At 41.3% G+C, this 24374-nt stretch overlaps 1 protein-coding gene across 1 annotated transcript; it reads right to left on the bottom strand.

Annotated features, from left to right (window-relative positions):
* Positions 1-176: 176 nt before the first annotated feature.
* On the bottom strand, positions 177-20117 carry hk1 (hexokinase 1). The gene is made up of 21 exons (XM_085400310.1): positions 19740-20117; positions 13334-13496; positions 10818-10966; positions 10610-10729; positions 10371-10466; positions 10148-10247; positions 9825-10008; positions 9459-9614; positions 9272-9359; positions 8892-9037; positions 8521-8713; positions 8327-8438; positions 7182-7330; positions 6206-6325; positions 5875-5970; positions 5687-5786; positions 5416-5599; positions 5139-5294; positions 4830-4917; positions 2851-2996; positions 177-1639 (listed from the first exon to the last, which is right to left on the bottom strand). The coding sequence occupies exons 1-21, from the start codon at positions 19800-19802 to the stop codon at positions 1492-1494; spliced, it is 2757 nt and encodes a 918-aa protein (XP_085256436.1). The 5' UTR covers positions 19803-20117; the 3' UTR covers positions 177-1491.
* Positions 20118-24374: the final 4257 nt, after the last annotated feature.

Genomic DNA, 24374 nt, shown 5'->3' on the forward strand with positions numbered 1-24374 from the left:
GCCTGAATTATAACTGCTGTAGCTGTTAACAGAGCTCTAAGTGTGCAACTTCAGCACCGCAGGGTTGCTTTGACCTTTAGCTCACACTGAATACATTTGTAACACCACTGAAGAGATTCACAACTACGTGAGTGCTAAATGATCAATGCACAAACAAAAACAAACCAACCACGACATCATGTTTACACAGGTTTGACTTTATTAAGTGACTGATTGACGATGTGGGACAGATACATCCTTTGTTAGCAGAATCACACAGATTCAAGCGTTTGTGTGCGACTGGACATTCTGGGGTCAATCTGAAGGCAGAGTAAAGGAGCTACCTGACTTCTTTAATCATACAATATGACTAAAAGGTAGGAAAGGACATTCTTTTAGCTCAGCTGGTATTCATTTGAATATTTAAAAAGGTGGCATCTCAACCATATCCCGTCCTCCACGGGCACCACTGATCTAACAATAGAATATTTTCTTCTTGTGCTCTTTAATTGCTTCATAATGAATCTAAGCCGTCGTAACTTTGAGACTTTTTTTTCCCTTTTGCTTTTAACACAATGAAAATAAATATCAATTTGCATAAGTTATGCTACATGAATGAGCCTGACAGTAGTTACCTTAGACATCCTCCTGAGCTTTTAGGAGCACATGGTGATATTAAAGGGGCGAGTAGAGTACGTGCTTTTATTATTGGCCAACATGTTAAAACTCTTTTAAAAGTTCTGTAATGTTCATGTGAGTACAGGACAGGTACCATGTGAGGGAACTTCTTCGCTGGCTTCCTATGTGTGCATCATATTTTGCAACAGTAACATTTTTCTTCAACATCTCCCGATATATAAAAATACAATAAATAACAACAATGTATTTATAACATTGTTTTATATGTGGGTAAGATATCAAATACCAAAAAAAAGCAATAAAATAAAATGAAGAAAAGAAAAGAAGAAAAAAAAAGTTTCCCTTTCATCTCAGTACACATTTATATATCGCATCCCTTTCATGCTTTCCTGTACATACGCGCGTAATCTACAGCAGACACACAGACTTTGGTCTAAAAGAGCGTTTTTATGTTTTTGTTTCTACTGAACAAGTTAAAAGTCAATCTGCGATGTTTCTCTGCAACTGGTGTGCTGACCTGCAACTTATAACAGAATGCAGTTACCAGAGAATTCCTCCAGATGGAGACAAAGGGGGTTTACAGGCATGCGACTGTCCTGCATTAAAAAAAAAAGAAGACAAAGGGCTACTTGTGCGTGTTTTATCCACAGAAATTGCAAACTTGCAATATCCTTAAGAGACTGGGTGCTGTTAATAAATCTAACCACAACAGAGAGAAAACCTCTCCTTTTCTCTGCCTCACGTAGACGGACTAAAGCAGCTACCGGAGCGTGATATGTCGACTGGTCTTGTTTGATTTAGGAGGAAAGGAGACAATGGTTGAGAACTGGGGCAGGAGAGGGGATGAGATAACAGTGAGATGTAGAAAATGTTCTATTTGCTGTTCAGCTCCTGTCTTAGCCGGCAGCCCACGGCTGTGATGAGTGCAGCTCCTTTTCCACTTCCATCCTCTGACAGCAAGAACTTGACATTACAGTTTGGAGCCAGTTCTTTAACCGTCTGGTGCATGATCAGGGAGAAGCTACACAGAGACAGAGGATGTACACGTTAGACAGAAAAGCAAAAAGAGCCAGTCTGATGATACGGTTAATGGGTGTGAAAGTGACACAAGAGGGAGCGAAGGTATGGTTTACCATCTCCTCGCCAAAATGAATCATGTTCAAAAACAAAAGAAAGACAACCAGGCCTCTACTATCTAACCGGGAAACAGGCTTTTCTGCATAGCTTAGCATAAAATAAAAGTTGTTTTCACACATCCAAAAAAGAAATCAGAGAATCAGATACGGACACTGCCTGCAGTTTTGCTTCCTCAGCTTTAGCACACAGCAGGAGCTCATTTCTATCAGCTGCAGTACCACAGTGGAGATGTTTCGGGGTGTGCAGGAGATAGCTACTTGCTAGCTTTGAATTCACAGGAGTATTATCTGGACTGGTTTCACAAAACAATGCAATCAGCCATCACACAGACTTTCCACACGGGATTTGGAGAGTTAATGACAGTTTAAAATCGGATCTGCACCACCATCTTATAAATAAAGGAAAGCTTATGTGTCAGCTCAAGGGTTAAGGCACAATAAATCAACTTGCCACTGATTCGTTCGTTCGAAAACATGTCCAAACCAATGACCTATTAATGACTATGTCTCCTAAGCAGTGCTCTTGTGGTGACACTGGACATAAGAACAAACGGGCAGAGAATATTTACTTAACCTGAGGTTTTTCTCTTGCATTGTGCAGTGAATCTCATATGCAGTTATAACAGGACTGAAGCAAGACTCAACTTGACACAAGACTCTCTGTGCTATGTGTACGCTTTAGTTAATATGCTACTTTGACACTTCGGGATCATCCATTTATCATAAAGGATTTTTGCATTGGCTATCTTGCGACTGCTATTTAATGTCAAATGCTTACTTTTAGCTCATTTAGCTTACTTCCAAATAAATTTATCACCATGACTAAGAAAAAAAATACTTTCACAAAACCTTTTAAAAAGTAGCAAAGAATGATCCTTTCTGTTAGCAGCCTGGTGCTCTTCTTAACTCGATGAGCCTACTATCATTTCTATTTGTCTGTCTGCTGCGTTATTATTGTAACTACAAAGATACTTTTTTGTGAAAATGGTGACATAACACAGCAGCTTATGAGGTCATCATATTCCTCTTCACTTCAGTTGCCAGTGAATTATTTTTAACATATGAAATAATAAATAAATTAATGGATTAAACTTACTGTGGATGTAATTTGTACAGGGTCCCGTCTACCCCTACGGTGATGTCCAAATGGTCCAGTCCACGGTTCTCTCTAATCTTATCGACCACTGCCGCCATTCCTGCGCCACATAGCTGAGCTGCACGACGTGACACTGTTCCACAAACCTAACAAAGAAGACATTTATCATTATTGCAACAGCTTTTTGAGCCACACAAGTACAGTGGGGCAAAAAAGTATTTAGTCAGCCACCGATTGTGCAAGTTCCCCCACCTAAAATGATGACAGAGGTCAGTAATTTGCACCAGAGGTACACTTCAACTGTGAGAGACAGAATGTGAAAAAAAAATCCATGAATCCACATGGTAGGATTTGTAAAGAATTTATTCGTAAATCAGGGTGGAAAATAAGTATTTGGTCAATAACAAAAATACAACTCAATACTTTGTAACATAACCTTTGTTGGCAATAACAGAGGTCAAACGTTTACTATAGGTCTTTACCAGGTTTGCACACACAGTAGCTGGTATTTTGGCCCATTCCTCCATGCAGATCTTCTCGAGAGCAGTGATGTTTTGGGGCTGTCGCCGAGCAACACGGACTTTCAACTCCCGCCACAGATTTTCTATGGGGTTGAGGTCTGGAGACTGGCTAGGCCACTCCAGGACTTTCAAATGCTTCTTACGGAGCCACTCCTTTGTTGCCCGGGCGGTGTGTTTTGGATCATTGTCATGTTGGAAGACCCAGCCTCGTTTCATCTTCAAAGTTCTCACTGATGGAAGGAGGTTTTGGCTCAAAATCTCACGATACATGGCCCCATTCATTCTGTCCTTAACACGGATCAGTCGTCCTGTCCCCTTGGCAGAAAAACAGCCCCATAGCATGATGTTTCCACCCCCATGCTTCACAGTAGGTATGGTGTTCTTGGGATGCAACTCAGTATTCTTCTTCCTCCAAACACGACGAGTTGAGTTTATACCAAAAAGTTCTACTTTGGTTTCATCTGACCACATGACATTCTCCCAATCCTCTGCTGTATCATCCATGTGCTCTCTGGCAAACTTCAGACGGGCCTGGACATGCACTGGCTTCAGCAGCGGAACACGTCTGGCACTGCGGGATTTGATTCCCTGCCGTTGTAGTGTGTTACTGATGGTGACCTTTGTTACTTTGGTCCCAGCTCTCTGCAGGTCATTCACCAGGTCCCCCCGTGTGGTTCTGGGATCTTTGCTCACCGTTGTCATGATCATTTTGACCCCACGGGATGAGATCTTGCGTGGAGCCCCAGATCGAGGGAGATTATCAGTGGTCTTGTATGTCTTCCATTTTCTGATGATTGCTCCCACAGTTGATTTTTTCACACCAAGCTGCTTGCCTATTGTAGATTCACTCTTCCCAGTCTGGTGCAGGTCTACAATACTTTTCCTGGTGTCCTTCGAAAGCTCTTTGGTCTTGGCCATGGCGGCGTTTGAAGTCTGACTGTTTGAGGCTGTGGACAGGTGTCTTTTATACAGATGATGAGTTCAAACAGGTGCCATTCATACAGGTAACGAGTGGGGGACAGAAAAGCTTCTTACAGAGGACGTTACAGGTCTGTGAGAGCCAGAGATTTTCCTTGTTTGAGGTGACCAAATACTTATTTTCCACCCTAATTTACGAATAAATTCTTTACAAATCCTACCATGTGGATTCATGGATTTTTTTTTCACATTCTGTCTCTCACAGTTGAAGTGTACCTCTGGTGCAAATTACTGACCTCTGTCATCATTTTAGGTGGGGGAACTTGCACAATCGGTGGCTGACTAAATACTTTTTTGCCCCACTGTACATATCAGTCAAACTGAGAACAAATACAGCCTAAGTTTCAGTTTCTCTCCTACTCCTGTGTCACATAGTCTTTCATAAAATAAGGCTAACAAGATAGTATTATGGTTCTCTCTCAGTGTCCAAATGCAAGTCTAAGACTTTGATTACTAACTAACTAACTAACTCTTCTTTACCTCTTTGACTATGATACTGTCATCACAGGTGCTGTCCAGGCCCAAGTGTTGCAGGATTGATCGCACCTGCAGCAAAGCCAATCTGTCACTGTACAAAGACACATACAGAAAGTCATTAAAAGATGACAAATGAAACTTTAGTAAGGAGACAGGAGCAATATCTTATCATTAAATAGACAACACAATCAGTGGTACGATAGCAAGCGGTGCTAATGGAGTATAATCTCCTGTCCAGATGACTTCTTATCTCGTGGAAGGGTGAACTGACACTCTTATTAGACGCAAACAAAGATAGCGTTCATTGTTTACCTTTCTATCTGTGACAGGAACTTTGTTTCAAAGATGCTTCTGGTCTTTAGTGTTTCAGAAATCTGTCCTCTGAACAGGAATCCTTTTTTGGTCATGTCGATGAGGATGTTCCGCACGATTTCACCGAGGTACATGCCGCTGATCATTTTCTCATATCTAAAATGCAGAATTCAAGCAAAGACAAAGGAAACATAAATATACGGTATTTACATGCACCTCAAAGATAGGAATGAATGCCCTGTATCTTTTCAAGCATGGGATGGTGTGTATGAGGCACCTTTGTTTCCCCGGGTTTAGGGAGAAGTCGTCCACAGAACGGTCGTACTCTGTCCTGATGTCGTCCAGGCATCCGTTGTCTCCAAAAGCTCCCCACTCCATGTTGACACACATCTGACCCTCATCGCCCTCAATCATCTCAACGTTCTTCATCTCTTCCATGTAACACGCATTACTGCCAGTACCTGTAATCAGAGAGACGCATTATATAGATATAGCACAAAAAAGCTGAATATTTTATAAAAACAAGTGTTACTTTAAGGTGAACTAACCGGCGATAAGACCAACTTCACAGGTGGGTTCTTCATAGGCACAGGTCATCATGGTTCCCACTGTATCATTCACTACAGCAACCACGTCCAGATCAAATTCCTGCAGACCAGACAAACAATATGACGTGCCACAAAAACACCATGATTCCATGTTGTACTGAGTGATGCTGCTCCTCATATCCTCATACCTCTCTCCTCCTAATGGCGTCCCTCAACAGTCCCACCACATCTTCCCCTTCGCAGTCTGTCGCCTTGAAGCCTTTGGTCCATGTCACCAAGATGCCCTGTACACAGACGCACACAAGTTTAGTTTATCATGTGACAACTTCATGGATGGCTCAGGCATCAGTTCATGAAATGTTATTTGGCTTTTTTTCCCCTCTTGATGTTGCTTAACGGTGGACAAGTTATGCATAAATCACAGCTTTAGTTTGCAATACAGCCAGTTTAAGACTCTCAGAGTATAGAAGAAAGTACAGGGCTGTACATAAAAGACGAAGAAGCAGGAGTATTACTCACAGCGTCCAGGCTGGTCTGTCGGCAGGGGAAGGAGAAGGTGAAGCCCAGAGGAAGACGGGCATTCTTCATCCCCATGTAGTCCAGGAAGTCACTGATACAGTGCACGATGTGATCGAACAACTGGAAAAATAAAAAAGTGACACATTAAAAATTGCATTTGTAAAGTACATCACTAGTCTTAATGATGACTCAAAGCACTTTACGCCATAAGACCGTATTTGCTCCTCATCACAGAAACCAGAGGAAAGTCTCTCTCTGCATGTACTGTGATACTTACTAGTGGCTTAACATCCAAAACGCTGCATAATTTCAATTAGAGGAATTCAAGAATGATGCAGTTTAGAGTGTTGTGGTTAAATGTATTATTTTTTTGCCCATGCACTAATCTGATGCATTGTGTGTGAAATGCATTGTTATATTAGGACACAGATGATTTCAAAGACATTTAAAATGATCTGCGTGGCAAATCTGATTCATTAATGGCCACTTGCTTTGAATAATGGGACCTCTGAGAATTACTGAGAAACATGTGATAACGCTAAAATACATAACACAGGCTGTAAAGATGTTAAAATTATCCTATTGTAAAGAGCATCTGTTAAATATCACTCTCCTGTCCTGTTTCCAGAGGAGTGAGACTAAAGAAGTCAAAGGTGACTGGATAAGCTTAAGCTGGTGCTTAAGGGTTAAGTTTAAAGTTCTCTGTTTTAGAGATTGTCAACTCGATGCCAATCTAAGCCAGTCAACTTTTCTAATTGTCCCTCTCTAATTGTCTGTCCCTAAACTTTTGACCCTCCTCCCAGCTTCTATCCTATTTACTTATCTCTTAAACCAACAAGCCTCACATCCCCCATCTACCATCCTAATCTTTACCCTCTATTTAACGGGGAGATATTCACCAGTCCTCCTTTCGTCGCAGTTACCTGCCGGTATAATTTTACACCGTTAACTCTAGATTACAGGCTGTTTATCTCACCTCCTCCCCTGTGCCCTGCATCACTTCGAGAGGAATAGCGTAGATTTTGTTGTGCATCTCCACTGATCTCCTCTTCCCAGAGCGAATTTTAACCAACAGAACTCTGAAGTTGGTTCCTCCTAAATCTAAAGCCAGGAAATCACCATGTTCTGGACACACAGATAAACAAAACAAGAGAAAGATAAATGACCAGCGGTCAAAACATTCAAACATATTAGGAAAAGACTTAATAGGCAATGTAAGCTTGAAAAACAGAATAAACAGACTAATCTTTTATCTTATGGCCATAGGTTTTCCATAATATTCATACAGTTATGTGGGTACATGTGTGTTGCTGTGTATGTACAGAGCTGAAGCTGTTCTATTAAGAAAAACATCTTTTTTTTGTTAAAGCTGCAAGAGTTGCAGAAAGAAAAGGTGTGAAGTAGTGAAGCCAACGGTTCCTTCTTCCCGAACAGATCTGCGGTCAAACTATCTAGTTTGACCGTGAAGGTTCTCAGTCATCCAGGTCATCGTAGTCAAAGGAGCTTGCAAAGAAAAGCGTCTGGACTTCTTTAAGTTGCTTCTCATCCGAGAAGCTTCTTCAGTTCAAAGGTCAAATGGTGGAGAGTCCCAGATTTAAACCCTGTGGGAGTTTCCCCCCAAAGAGGGACAAAAGGACCCCCTGACGGTCCTCTAATCACATGAGCCAAGGTGTGAAAATGGGTGTGGGTCCCAATCAGCCAGGGTTTCGGGTGAGCTCATTGTGAAACCTGGCCCCACCTTATCATGCGATTTCCTGAGGTCAGATGGCCCAGGATGTGAGTGGGCGTTAAGGCGTCTGGGAAGGGATCTCAGAACTGGATTATAGATGGCAGAGAGTTGGTGTCGTAAACCCCCGCCACTGTTCAAAGATGGTCGCTCACAGTGGACATCTATGTCCACTGTGAGCTATCTCTATGTCCATCTATGTCATACTGGTTGACATCTATGACATCTATGTCCACTATGTCCATCTATGTCTTCTAGCAACTTAAAGAAGTCCAGACGCTTTTCTTTGCAAGCTCCTTTGACTATCTAGTTGGATATTTTCATATGCTGAAGTGTGTGTGTGTGTGTGTGTGTGTGTGTGTGTGTGTGTGTGTGTGTGCGCGCGCGCGCATTACCTGTGCCGTCAGGAGTGCTTTGCACAAAGGTTGGCAGCATTTTGACTGTGGCAATGTCCTGTGTGCTTTTAGAAAGGCCATTTTGGATCTCTATCTTCATTCTCTGCTTCACCTAAAATTAATATTTTATTGTCAGAGTCTAAATATTGTGAAACGCAAATTGGCAGAACAAACACTGCAGCATCTTTTCTCACCTCCAGCAGCTGTTCAGTCGTCAGGGAAAACTCGGACAGTATTTGGGCGATTTGTCGCGATTGTTCAGCGAGTCTGTAGGCCACAGCGGTCACCATGGCAGCACCCTTTCCACTGCCGCTCTCCGAGAGGAGGAATCGAACATCGCAGTCCGGGACCAAACGTCTGACTGTCTTGTGAAGACGACGGGCATATCTGAAATGCATATGAGATTCTGCTTAACTATGCACATTTTACTTAAGATCAAAGTAAGACGATAGGTACACATTTAACTCCCAAATGCCGGACGGCAATTCTAGTACAAAACTAAAGAGCGAGAGAGCATTTAAGTAAACACTAATCTAAACGGTTCGTCTTTAAACTTATCACTTACTGTGGGTGCATCTTGTAGAGAGACCCATCGATGCCTACAGTGGTTCGGAGACGTGACGCTCCTTTGTTCTCCTTCAGCCTCATCAGGATGCCGGCCAGAGTAGCAGCTACAAGGCTGGCGGAGCGGAAAGACACAATGGCACAAACCTGAGGGAAGACAAGCAAAAATGCATCAAGACCATCCAAATTATTAAGAAACGTCTTAAATATTTGATTTCATTTGTTCCATGGATCTTAATATTTTAAACAGACTAAAAGTTACAAATTAACTACTTAACTATACAATTTCATCTTATATGATTTTCCTGATTTAAGTTCCCTCTCTGAAACCAAAAAGAAATAAATAAATAACTGAAGTGTTTTCTCAGTAACAATACACACATGCTGCACAGCAATGCAGTCGTCCGCTGATGGCTCCAAACCCAGTTTGTTCAAAATCTCTCTCGCCTTGATCAACCCTTCCTTGCTCCTAAACAAAAGAGATAAATAAAAAAAAAAAGTTTACAATTTCATTTAAAAATCATTCAATTTTTTTGTCTACTCGGTTTAAGACTGTGGTGTGACTCACTTCTCTATGGCTGAGACGTGCTTGGTCTCGATCTTTCCTTTAGTGAGCAGCTCGGGGGTGATCCTTCCCTCAAACAGCAAGCCTTCTCTGGCCATCTTCACCAGGATGAGGCGAACCAGCTCCCCCATGTACATCCCACTGACCATCTTCTCAAATCTAATGCACAGAAAAGACATTTCAGCTTGAGGTTCAGAAATGCATCACTACTCACTATAGCTGCTCTTTCACAGCTGCCGGTAGTTGTGTTTGTAGCAGCTGAAAGGATGTTTACAGGTTTCTCATGGTTTTCTGGTAAATTAACTGGGAGCAGTTTAAGTATTAATTTTATGATGTGAGGAAAGGTGTGATACTTTTGGTTTGACTTACAGCTGGCTGCCTGGGTTGAGAGAGCCTCTGTCTATCTCCCTGTCAAACTCAGTCCTGATGTCTTCCAGCCTGCCGTCGTCCCCGAAGGCTCCCCACTCAGTGTTCACGCACATCCTGCCCTCGTCTCCCTCCACCAGGTCAATGTGACGCAGCTCCTCCATGTAGCATGCATTAGTACCTGTACCTAAAGCACAAATACGCCTACAGTTACATCGATTTTACACAGACTGGCTACAATTATCCATTTGTCTTCAATTTTTCCCATATAAGCATCTAATTTTTATTTTGCTTCTTTATTTTTATGGACAGTAAATCTGCAATACCGATAATAATGCCGACTTCACAGCGCTGGTCATCAAAGCCGCAGGTCATCATTGTTCCCACAGTGTCATTTACGACTGCCATAATGTCAGCCTCATAGTCCTGAAATATTTAAAAGCCAAAATACATAAGAGAGCCTTTTAGCACCATTTTTGTTAAACTATATCCCAGTTTAATGACATTAACTAAAGTGTGGTACCAAGGGAGATGACAGCAGACACTCACCCCTCGTTTCTTGATGGCTTTGTTAAGCAGCTGGACAACATCCATCCCCTCCACTCCACTGGCCTTGAAACGCTTAGTCCATGTTATCAGAAAGCCCTGGAGACAACCAAAGAAAGCCAGAGGAAAAAGTAAGAGATTCAAGTCTCTGTTGAGTGTTTATTTTCTTGGCTGAGTCTGCAAACTGTGACGACTTGTTACGGGAAAAGGGTGGAGGGAAGTTTGTTGACTGCTTAGTTTACCTCATCCAGTTTGGTCTGCTGGCAGGGGAAGGAGAAGGTGAAACCAACTGGAAGTTTCTTGTCTTTGATGTTGTGTTTTTCCATGAAGTTACCAAGACACTCTGCCACATGGTCAAACAGCTGGAATGGAGGTGGAAAGAGAGGGAAGTTATCTCATGTGGAGCTCAGAATAAGCTGTTTACATGTGTATATTTCTCTGTAAACCTACTCTCGCTCCAGTGCCGTGAATAATATCCTCGGGCGTGTCGTAGATTTCACTCTCCATCTGCACAGTCTGTTTCTTCTCATGGCTCACTTTGACGCGGAGGATTCTGAAGTTGCTGCCTCCCAAATCGAGTGCAATGAAGTCTCCTTTCTCTGTTGCGATGGAAAGAGTTGGAATACAGGGAGAGACCAAAAGTGGGAGAGGGGAAGAGCGAAAAAAACGTCAGTACAGTTCAGGTTCATTTACAGAACACCAATTCACAACAACAGTCTGTGAGGTAAAGATCCAGCAGTACTGTAGAAAACAACAATCGAGTGACCTCCTAGAGCGAACACTTTGCCATGTGGGAAAGGAAAAACTCACTTGTAACACTAAAAAGCGAGTCAGAGCATTTCAGGAATATTTTATTCACTGAAAGGGGCAACACATGAGCATTAGTGTTTGAGACTTCTACCTACAGAAAGCATTGAATGTGTCCAATGTCACTGCCTCATCTGCATGTCTAATATCTGTAAGCTTAAACAAATACAGTGAGAGTGGCCTATAAGGAAGATGAGGTAAAGAATCAGATTATAAGATTAATGTTTGCTTAAAAGCTCCCATCTATAAACTCCTACTGTTTCTTGTGAGCCTATGTTTGTTCATGTGTATGAATAGCTCAGGTTTACTTTGCTCTGTCTGTCCTGCTGTGGCTTCCTGTATATTCATTGGTTAATGATTACCACCACCAGGGGCATTATGATCAAGGACATATATTCACAAGGTCAACAGCTTATCAGAAATGGTGCTTCATAGGTAAATGAAACAATTATACGGCTGGTGAAATCCTAACTCCTGACAATACCCTGCATAATAAAAGCTTGTGAGAGGTCAATAGGCTGTTGATGGGCTGTGAAAAAGTACTACTTAATCTCACCACCGATATCCCTTTAAGTCCTATGTGTATATTTAGCTGAATAATGGTACAGTAGTTTATTTAGTGTATCTCAACGAGGAACTTAATTTCTTTATAGCTTTCTGACTAGATAAACAGTAGAGTTAGATAAACCGGGCTGCGTCATCATGGCTCATTTGAATTTAAAGCATACTGACCTTTGATAAAACTGGCAGTAATCTCAGATTCATCACATAAGGTCTGTTCACTTCCTAACGCTTACTGAGCAGCAAGTCAGTCCAAACAAATCAAGCTGTAACTCTAGAAAGTACAAACCAGGGACAATTTTGCGATGGGGTCACTCCTGCAGTGAAGCCATTGAGTTCTCGGCCGACATCCTTCTTGGAAAATAATTTTTTGTTTTTACAGTACATATAGAGAGATCATGTGGAGCGTTAAAAGTACACGAAGCTTGCAAAAACTGGCTGCATTTTTTAACTTGGCTTTTATTTTGAGCTCAACTACACAGCTACAATTTTTTTTATTCTTTATCTTACATGACTGAGACACTGTTGATAATAACAGACCCATTTGGCGTACCCTTTAATTAACACAACTGGGGCAATCTGATTTTGTTGGACCTGATTTAAAAAAAACAACAACAAAAACAACAAACATCGAATATCTTCCACTACATGTACCCATTTTCCCCCACAGCTGTTCAGTGATATCTGCGCACATTTTTAAAAAAGCAGGTGATGAAACAGCCCCCAAACAGACTGGTGACCTAGGGAGTACCTGCACTTTCACCCTGTGACACCTGGGATAGGCTTCAAACCCCCCACAACCCTGAATAGACAAGTGCTGTAAAAATCTGTTCACTTTAAATCACCACACATCAAGCTGTCTCTCTTTAAAAATCAGGGAGTAAAATTCCTGTTCACAAATTATTTATTTGTGAATTAAAATAAGTAAAAAACTGTGCTACAAAGCAACACTGGCTGAGCTATTACACCTCGTCTGCAACTGCAACAGTAACTAATTTCCTTGAATTTGTTATATAACTCTAATTGACTCCATGTGCATTTCTGTAAGTTTAGGACCAGCTTTCACAGTGATGTCTTCTCCAACAATGGCAGCAGGATTAGTGCTAATCTCTGATTTGTGTGTGTAATGTGTGTCAGGGCTCACAGCTCTTACACTGTAAACTAAAGTAGACTTGTTGCAAGGCAGAAATGTTGTGTTCATTCAAAGAGCTTTGCTGTTAATGATGATGACTGTGCATAAGTAACAAAAGTCAGTCTTCGTTGGACCGATGCTCCCAGAAGTACAGCAAGTAAAAGATAAGGGACCGTCTGTCACCTTGCTCCTGCATAACACACTCTCTACAAAACACTGTCCCATTAAGGTTTTCTCTGAATTTTACTGACCTGCATAATAAAAGGATATTCCTGGATCTGCAACTCTAAGGTCAGTGTTCCTGTTTCTGAGCTGTAAAGCTTTTCTACACTTTCACACACCAAACATGAAGAAATATGATCTAAATATAAATGACCTCATGGACTTTACCAAGCCTTTACTGCCTGTGGAGACTGGCTTCTGTTCCCTGATACAGTGATATAAAAGCAGGTTTAGATGGACTAACCTGATCCATCGGGGATTGAGCGTACAAATGTTGGCAGCATCTTCAGTGTAGCAGTGGCGTTAGTATCCCGACCCAGTCCTGTGACCAGCTCCTTGCGAAATCGCTGCGTGATGTCCAGTAACGTCTCATCAGAGAAACGCATGGAGTACAGGTACTTATCGATCTAAGAGTAAAAATAACGACAAACAAAAAATAGAAATTATTTCCATCTAAACTATTAAGCATCTGTCTGCAATAAATACACTTCTAACTGACACACACACACACACACACACACACACACACACACACACACACACACACACACACACACACACACACACACACACACACACACACACACACACAGTGACAATGACCAAGCATGAGGATATCGTAAATATGACTCCCTATCTCATAATGATTGGACTCATGCATAAAGATAACCTGCTTCGATATCATAAAATGTTAGATAACCTGTAGCTGGATAATATACCAGTAATGAAGATTTCTTATATAGCTTTATTCCAAAATAATCAGATCAATTTCTCAGATCGGAGTCATCGCAATGTGTGCACAGGGTCACCTTGGTGACACAGTGAAACAAGGAAGTCCACTGTGTGTCACTCAGTCCTAGCAAAAGGCAACACTGCACAGCAGGGTAGGGTTGCTCGAATGACAGTGATAAGGCAAAGTAGGAGGTATGCCGAGAATTCAGTCAGACATTATTCTTACCAGGAAAAAGAGCCAGTTGTCTTAAATTGCCTTAAACCATCAAGTCTTGAAATTCTAAAGTCTCCCTATTGAAACTTCCCACTTTAGCAACTGTGCAAAGGCTGAACTGTCTGACCCTTCAGGAACAGCACGTTAAACAATCTGCTGAAATCCAGTGTTACATCACACACTGTGATGAAGCAAAGAGATGCTTTTGTGGTTTCAGAAACCAAAAACAGAATATATTCTCAATTGTGGGTAAAAGTCCCAATCATTTGACCTCAGTCGACAGTAGGCTGGATGTTATGCCTAATGGTCACACAGACATGGCACATAATGAACAACATGTTGCCCCATGGGTATTATATAAAGATGTGGTTAAAGACTTGGTTTGACGACCATCAGAATAGGTTCTTCTCGGTTTTTCCTAATAAGCTGCATAGGCAGAGATCATCCTCACTAATTTCTGATACACACTCAGTCATTTTGTTGTGGAAGCAGGACTAAAATATGGCAAAACCACTCAGTCCAGAAAAAAAGGAAAAGGGTTAATTAACGCTAGTAGGCTTCAAAGGAGGAAAAACTAATTAAAGAATTGTAGATGGGGTCATAAAAGTTGGGGCCACGGCTGCTTTGACTGAGAGGTGTGCTGACAAAGGGAGCTAGTCAGTCTGCTTGCCTGGTCTCATTGATCTGGACCTCTATTTGTGGTGTTGAAGGAATCCAGAGCATTTTAATTTGTTTTAATTGAGTTAATTACCTGCCAGAGAAGAGACATGGACATATGGAGACCACCCAAGAAGTAAAATTTTATTCATCTGTTACTTACCCCTAAATAGCAGGTATCTATGGTATGAATGTGCATTACTTCAATTGTGATTATAGATTATACAGCCTGCTGTCCAAGCTTTCCAATGTTAACTTAATCACGGCAGCCGATAAAGTGTGGAGTTCGGGAACCAATGGGTGGCTTTTATACAGTCTGTGATTACTACTCAAAAATACTGCAGGCATGGACAAAACTCGCATCTTTCAGTTTGTTCTTGTATCGTCACTAGTGTCACATCTTGCAATGATCTCTCTCAACAATGTTGGCTAAGCTTCTGTAGCTGGTAAGTATTAAAAGTCACAGTGTAATGTGAAGCCAGGGAAATGTGACAGCTTACAGGCATCAGAAATTGTCAAATCTGTCACATAGGAATGTCGCAACATCCTCTTTTAGGGGTGTTAACTGTACTTCCTTTATAAATCTGGCCCTTGTGACATGACAATGGCAGTCTGCTGTGAAACAGGAAAAACTGTTGGCCACTGACATGGATTTTATATCACAGAAAACATGTGTGGTGAAACTAAGGCACAAATCCAGTGCAACCAGCAGAGACTTGTCTTTCTCACCTGCTTAAATGGTCAGTCAACTGTTATGTAGATGCGACCAACAGCTAGTTTCACCTTGCAGCCATTCATGAATAATATATAAAAGCTTATCTCCAACCCATAGTACTATTCTCATGTATGTGACCATCCTATCTGCAGTAACTGTTAAGTAGTCTAACGGATTCATTGTATGGGGCCTAATGTGGAGTGTGTGGAATAAAGGCTCATTATGTGCACAAGCTCTTGTCAGACACGAGGGCACAGCTGAGTAAATGTAACCTCTAACCCGAATATACTGCATACTCGGGTTAGAGTATGCAGGCACAGGAAACTTTTTGGATACAGCCAAAAACAAGTCCACACCTGTGCTGGGTTGTATTTTACACCCAAATGTAGTCCTTAGTTAGAAGGGATGGTTTAACAGCAGTGACATGTTGTTGCTTGCAAACGTCCTCCCTTTGTAACTCTACATCTGTTATTTCATTTACAGTGTGCACATACACACATTTACACGTGCATGCAAACATGTCTTCCATTCTGCTTTTCATACTCATAAGACAGTGATTAGAGATTTTAAATTAAACTAAATGGAACTGATACAGTTTACATGCATTACACAAATATTGATATTATTTAAACGTCTTTGTTCTTCATGGCTGATCTCCATAACGCTTGAAGTTAAATATCTTGAATTCTTTTCGACCTCTTTTCAGCTTCACGCTTGTCATCTAGCTTGTTGGGGTTATGTCTTGTTTACAGTCATCTTTAGGAAAGGACAGGAGGATCATATTTCAAAGCCTTGTAAATAGTCTGACTCTGCAGCCCTGGCCTCCCCTGAGCCAGCAAAATTTAAATAATTGCAGGTTACAAACGAAACGCAATTCTTTGTTAAGCAAGGAGTAGAGGAGTAACAAAAAATGTTATTCCAACAAATGGAATAATGAATTTTATTACAGTTTTCTGGAGTTACATATTACAGATCGATTAAAAAGACAAATATAAGCTAAAGTTAAAAAGCTTATGGCTTCTGTACCTCAAATTTCACAACAGGCTCACTCTAAAGGAACAACCTAAAGGTTTGTGGGGCTCGAACAGTCCTCCAAGCTATAACAAGACAGGCCCAAAATCTTACAGAACGAGAAGCCTTTATCAGGAAGCACGGGAAAATCTCCCAAACAAGAGATGAAAGACTTTAGCTGCAACAAAAGGCCTTAAGAAAGTCCATGCAGTGGGGGTCAAACGTTTGGTTAAGGACATTTTTGTTATTGTGATGGAAATCGGTTCCTAATTTCGCCAACAGTGTTTTGAAAAAGTGTAATCTTTAACTTTTCACCCAATTTTGGAAGTCAGCTCATCTTTTATCCATTTCGCTATGCATGTGTGTATACTGCACATGTCCTAGACTCTACTGATCAGTACTGATTCAGGTGGTCTGCGCAGTCTGTTTCAGTTTATTTAGTATCTAACCCAATATTTTCGCTTGAGTATCATATTCAGAACGTGAATAACTGCTGAAAGGCTAAGTGGCACTTTTTAATAATGAAAACTGCACAGGCCAAAAGAGTGCAGGCTCGCCAATAGAGGGAGTCTTCTTAAAGTTATCTTTCACCCATTAGAAAGCTTGCAGTAAGCTGATATTTAGAGTCTACTTTTTGTGAATGGAGAAATGAAAGCATTTCTTTATTTAGTGCAGCTCTTGTGCACTGCACTGACTGTCAGCTGATGTAAATAGATCCATTCAGGTTTGCAGCTCTGAGCTATTTAATCTTCCAACTGCTGGCAGCCCAGCCAGTTAGCCCGCAGTGCTGCTTCAACATCTCCTATCATCAGAGGATCTCCTCATGTTCTGATTTCTAGATTTTGTTTTTAACTGCTGCTGGCAGGAACTTTGTAACGGTAAAAGCAACAATTGCATAAGCATTCATACAACATATGAATGCTTATAGGTGGCAGAGGTTTCAAACTCTCTGCCACCTACCCTTGGTGTATGTTTGCTGTTGGCTAACATACTTGCATGAGACTGTTTTTATTCTGTTGCCTTGTTTAAAACAATGTGCCCAATTAGCTAAGTGAATAGGGGGGCATTCTCTCCTCTACTTAAATAACAATGTGTTCTCAGCTGTCCTGCCTGATGCTCAGCTACAAAGGAGGAGGATTAAAAAGTTGCTTCACACTAACCTAAATGAAATCCCCTCCAAAATCTGACTAAATATTACTTGTACAGTTCCTTTCAAAGAAAAGAAAAAACATCTCTGACTCAGCAAAAATTCATGTCTAAGCATTTCATCGTATCAGGACACTATCTGATACGATATTGCTCATAAATAAAAAATATCTCCGCTGCCGTTTGTAGAGAAAATAGGTGTGTGTGATGACTAAGACTGTTTAGATTTCACGACCAACTTCATTTTCTTATTTGTACAGTTTCCCTTTTTGAGGAGACAGGAGGCAAGAGTTTGTAAAGGCCCTTCAACACACCTCTAAAACAGCTTTCTGTGCCTCCGCCCAGAGCTCGGTGCAAGTTTCAGGAAGAGGTCACACTCTCTGCCGCTGTTTCCCTCCCTCCCTCCTTCTCATTCTCCCTTTTGTTTGCATTCCTTCTCTCAACAATGCCTTGCTCTCCTCCTCACCACGAGGTGGCTCAGGGAAGCATTGAAACATGACTCCACTGTGTGTACGTGTGCGCACACAAGAAATTGTGCGCACGCATCCTCACCATGTGGAAAAATACCATCCTCTACAATGCCCCCTGCTGCAGCTTCCCTTTTTCAACTCCGTGTACACAGACGTACTCGCACGATGTACTCTGGATGACCTACCAGCTGCAGCGGGAACGTACGGTCAAGGACACGGCGGTGAATTGGGTTGACCGGAGAGACAATCAGCTGATCGAGTCTCTTTGGCAACCACAGGTCATCTAGAAACTCATTATTGATCAGATTGTGTGTACACGTTTAATTATAGCTGCTCAAATATTGAACTGCATGTTTGACAATTTCACAACTAGAGAAAGTGCTACACAAACCCTGCTCTTATAAAAGCTCCAAAATAGCTGGCGTTGTGTGCCTGTCTGTGTATGCGTGTGTGGGTGTAAGCCTCCTCCTGCTGTCCACCTGTGGTCACATGGTTCAAAGCTGGCCTATTTTAGGGAAGCAGGGAGAGGAAGAGAGCAGGAGTAAAAAGGGAGGGAGATGTGTTGTATTACATCAGATCCTGGCTGCTGATTCATGTCTTTTACCTTTACAGACTGCGCTCTGACTTTAGTGCAGCACAGCAGGCACAGCTGGAGACGACAGGGCCCCGTGTGAACAGACCACAAAGATTAGCTCGAATAAGAATGGGAAAGTGAGAATGGAAGAAGGAAGTGTGATAACAGACTTGTTGCTGAATCTGCAGCTTGTGTGTGACACGACAAGCGACCTTAAATGGACACCGTGCCGTGTGAAATTTAAGCACACGATGAGAAACGGCAATTTTAAATTTAGACACAAAGACTAAAAACTGTGACACCAGTGGGCCTGGTAGTAATTTAACCTCCTCTGACTAAGTTTTACTGTTTCGTAACTATGGCGACCAGATTTTATGGTGCATTCAATGAAGAGGTGCTGGAAACTGATTGGAAAAGATCAACTTTTTGATCTCACTCTCTCACACACACCTCTCTGAGGACAACTAAATCTGGTCCTAATGATCAGACAGACTTCTTTAAGTTTCCTGAAGTGTACATCACATCACTCATCACTTTTAAATAGGGACACATGAACACACCATGAATAATTCAACCTATTCAAGGCCTCGGCCGGGCCGTACCGAACCCCTTCGGGCTCCACTGAAGGTAAATTAAAGTGTGGGTATTTTTTTAACAAGAATATAATAGAAACTCTGTGACCCCTGAAGTAACTTCTACCCATTCATCCTGTGCTCATGCGTCCTTTCATCCTTGCAGCTCACTTCCTCTCTTGCTCTTTGCCACGCCCCCTCACATCTTCTATCACGACAAAAACGTTACTCATGTCGTGACTACATTTTACTACGCACACACACCTCCCTGTGCAGTTTGTCACGTCTCACTAGGCCGGGGTCATTCCCTTTAAAACGCGTGTCTCTGAAAATGACACGGGTCCGAGAAATCGGTCTGTTCTCGCGACAGGATGAAGCTTTCTTTCACTTCCTCGAAGAAATGTACCCGTGTGGTGGAAAAACTTATGATGGAGATACCTAGTAAACCCGGTGACCTCTACAACACATGTGCTTCTCTCATCTTTTATAAGCTCGTCTTCTTCGTGTATCTAAGACAAACAAACAGAATCAAAAAGGGAGGAAAGAGGTAAACACTCACCTTTTTAACCTGGTCATCCTTGAGCTCAGTGAAGTAATAGGCTAGTAGCTGAGCCGCAATCATTCTGCTGCTTGTTCTCGCTCTGTCTCTCTCACACACTCATACAGACTCACTCAAACGCTTCCTCAGTCTCTCACACGCCTTAACCTGCAGATGGATTTAAAAAACTCCAAAGATAAGAAAGTTAACTCAGACTTTTCTCTGCCCCTGTTTCGTAAATATAATCTGCAAGAGGTATAAATATATCCCGAGTCTAGTCCAGTGTGGTTTAAAATAGCCGGAGCTCCTTCATGTGTGGCTAAGACTCTAACTCTTCCTTCTCTGTGCATGTGAGTGAAGCCAGGAAGCATGAATGATACAGCAAGTTTGGCTGTGGGAGGCAGAGAGAGAGAGACACTCAGGGGGGGAGAGGGAGGCAGGAGTGCCGCAGAAAAGGACACGCCCACTGCCTGCAAGCTCATTGGCTAGACAGAACTATTGCTACATCCTCTGGCCTGCTATTGGTCGGGCCTGCTGATGCCTTGGAGGCAAACCCAGTGATGGAGGAAGAAGAGGGAGGGGGTGACGTGAGGATTTGAGCTGTCCTGTCAAAAGGAAGTTGTAAAGTTTCATTCTGTTTAGCCTGTGCCAGGAAGACAATGAGCCACACAGTTATGGTATTACTCAGACTGCTGTAAAGTGCCACTTTAGTTACTGCTGCCGGCTAGCTGTGAGGAAATTCAAGGGAAACTTATTGCTCTTTGGTTCTCTAAACTCAGGGACATACCAGGAAGTTAAGGACATTACGAAGTGTTTCCTGTGGGCACGGGATACTGCTCAGCAGGAATGGGTAATATTTTTTCCCCTCAGGGTCATACTGACTAAGTTAAGGGACACACATTAGATAACTGAATCAAAAATGGCTAAAGGCTGAAATTATTAACAACAAAAAAAAACAAAAAAACAAACAAACCCCAACCTGAAATCTACATCAACTTGAAATATAGTGAAGTATAGCAGCACAGGCTCATCATCTGAATGAGATTTTGAGGAGTGGGGGTTATTACACTGCTACCCCTCGGGCCATATTTCACACATTTACTGCAATGTGAGTGCACTTTCCCCACATTAATCTTTGGGATAGACATTTATTTATTATTCGTACCATTTCATCTTAAGTTACATGGTCTTTTTGCCTTTTCCACGCTATCTTCCTTCCAGTTAAGACATGTCTACTGTCCCACAGTGTCTTTGTCTTACTGACAATGGAGGTTTCTGGTTTCTGACCCACCTCCCCCACGGGTGAAGGTATTTGTTCTGCGTGACCGAGCATTTAGACAATAAACTGAATGTTTGTGATGCAGATAAGTGTGATGTACTGCTTCAGCTTGTTTTTGTTTAACAGAAGGACACACACCTGCCGCTCCTTTTGTGCACTACACCTGCTTGACCATAATTTAAGTAGAATGAAGGCCATTCATTCACTCGGCCTTCTTTCTCAAGATTCAGTCCATCAGCCTGCTACTTTCATAAACTGTCTTTTCAAACAGATGTGACATTGTCACTGCAGCAACAACAGCTGCCTCTAGACACTTTTTAGGACATTGATAGACTAGGGTCAGAACTATTATATTTTGTATATCTAATAAGTTGGCTCTAAATTCATTCTACCTTCTTTTAATTATTTTTCATGCGTTCAACTTCATGAAAAATAAAATAAAAATCTTTTTTTGTATTTTTACTTTTTAAAGGCTGAAGACAACAGAGATATGTATCAGTACTGTTAATGGAAAACTTTTCTGAGCCTTTTACAGCACATGACACCTGTAAAAGTTTATTAATTCATTCCAGAGTCCAGTTGTGGTCTTTTTTTTAATTGTTGCATCAATCTGTCTCTATTGCTTTTGAATTCCTCATTCTCTGGGGTACTATATATTTGACACACTGCCTGCAAGCCTGCCTTTACTTGTTATGCTCATGAGAGGCACGCTGCTTAAACAAAAAATAAACCGCTTTATGTGCATTGGATGCATGACTCACGAATACAATGGATTTTTCTGTGTGAGACTGACGAACACTGGAGCACGATAGTGTCTGGTTAACTTTACTGTTGATATTTTAGACAATGATATGGTTTCCTTGAAGAAACCTGAGCTGGAGATCATTTCTCCAACTATATGAAACCTAAAATATAGGTTTCATAAAGCACTTCACTCAAATATGAAATATAGTAAAATACCACCAAGGTCAGTGCGTTATCCAGTAACTTGCCACGTCAAACATCAAATTTTCCTCTGACTAACACAAAGAACAAAAAGTTTAACTGCAGTTATTTAAGTCTTTAGACTGTAAATCACAACACTGTAACAATCCGCCTGTTATAAGGTCTGGCATTGTAAACATTATAGAAAATGGTCACATCAAGGCACCACAAATTATACCAGATAATGAATGCATACCAAACAAGGAAGGTTTAGAGAAACCAGTGTGCAATTATGAAACTGTGATTTGTGATTTGTAAATATAAATGTACTTCTAATGATCAGTGTACAGTATTATAACATTTTTATGCACTAAAATAAAGGAGTCCTTTCAGATACAGTCATAATACAGATAATTATAAGTTAAAGTTATATACAGAAAATTTTGATTCCAACGTACTTCACATGGAAAAAATGGATACAGATTTTCAGAAGCTTAATAACAAATTCTTCTTCTTCTTCTTCTTAATAATATTATTGATTGATCGCCTTGAGGCGACTGTTGTTGTGATTTGGCGCTATATAAATAAAATTGAATTGAATTGAATAATAATAATAATATTCATTGTCACCTCTTTATTCAGTCTCAGAGGTCTTTCAGTTTACCATAAATAAGTTAGTTACCTTAATCAACAAAGGCTCCCCATGATGCAGCAGAGCTGGTGTCCAGCAGCTCTCATCACACTGATGTTTTGATGCATTGTGGCGTCTAATTCTTCCGCTGTCCACTCCACTCAGAGGTTTAAGCCTGGGATTCAAACGTTGATTCATTGTATCTTTGAAGAGAATTAGTCGGGCTGTGAAACTAAACTGAAGGTCTATTTTCTCACAAAACTAATGACTGCAACACAATATCCAGAATAAGACCAGTGCTCTCTCCACTGTAGGCTGCAATAGCTCAGTTCTGCCCATCTACTGGAGAAAATTTCTGAGTGTGTGTGAAAGCTTGTATTGTTTGTTTGTAGGGCAGACAAAGACACACACATTCACAGAGCCATCAATCAAAAGATAAAATAAAAAATACACAGCAAAGACGCCTTGCTCCCTAAGACAGGCCCCTTTAGGAAAAACATCAGAGAAATGATGGATGGAGTGTTTTTAAATGAAAGATAGAGACAGAACGAGCCAAACAATGAAGGAAGGTAGAAAGGACAAGAATGTTAGTAGGCCTAATGTTAGAGGAAAAGAAAGGATGCAGTCTTTTTTATCAGTCTCTGCTCTGTTGTAGGATGCAGGAGCTATATTTTGAGGAGCCTATCTGCGCTTGCATTCAGTGCCACATAAAGCTGCCGTGTCGCAGCCTGTGAAATTGTACTGTGAAGACAGTAGCTTGATACAAGGACAGCGTGGGATTATTGTGTGTATGTGTGAGGATGACGTAGCCCTCAGCTGGTAGCATTCTCACATGTTAATCCCTGAGAGATTAGCTAGTATTTCACTCCCGTTAGCACACTATTTTTCCTCCCTTACTTTAATCCCTCATCATTCATCAGTCATGCAGTGGTTATCGCACTCTGTCTTTATTTACTGTTCCTGTGCATTATTCTCTTCACTTATTACACTCCGCTACTGTCTTCCTGCCTGTCTTCATCTTCAACGCATCATCTAATCTGTCATGAATGGATTAGCCTCACACTGATCACCGCACCTCTCATTAACCCAGTGCAGTATCATCAGATCAATAGCTTCAGATTAAATGTGTAAACAAACAACAACGCAAATTGTAAGTTTTGCCTAATGAAACTAATTTTAAAGTTGACCATAGACTGAAATTTCATCTTTACTTCTTTTTTCTTTTAAATTAATTAATTAATAAACTTTCAACAGCGGTCTATCACTGGAGTTCTTCAGGTTACTGCTTGGACTGCTAATGCACCGAGCAGACATACAGATAAAGACACAGAAAGACTGGGCAAAGCTCCAGCCAGACAGATAAAAGGGACAAGGAGAATGACTAAAATGGCACAGATGGCCAGAGACAGTTAGAGAGAGAGAGAGAGAGCCGGGTGACCACAAGGACAGAGAATCAGTGTACAGTGACTGAACAGAGGATTGGTTGTTTTTATTGTCAGGAAATGTGGTCAGCAGCATTCCAGTCCTCCTCCTGCTCCCCATCAATAAACTAAGAAACTGCTGACTAACCCCCACAAGCAAGCAAACACACACACACACACACACACACACACACACACACACACACACACACACACACACACACACACACACACAAAATTTTGTAACAGTTGGCTGCACAGGTAATTGCTTTTAGTTAGAATAAGACTGATGCCCATGATATCAGTGTGTAAAGAGATTTGTGTCTACACGATATGACCGTGTATACTTTCTCTTTTGCGGAATATTACATATTTTCTACACACACTTACATATAAATCAT

Source organism: Rhamphochromis longiceps, linkage group LG1, assembly GCF_057381845.1.
Source record: "Rhamphochromis longiceps isolate RC_006_pf linkage group LG1, R_longiceps_female_GT1.1, whole genome shotgun sequence".
NCBI lineage: Eukaryota > Metazoa > Chordata > Actinopteri > Cichliformes > Cichlidae > Rhamphochromis > Rhamphochromis longiceps.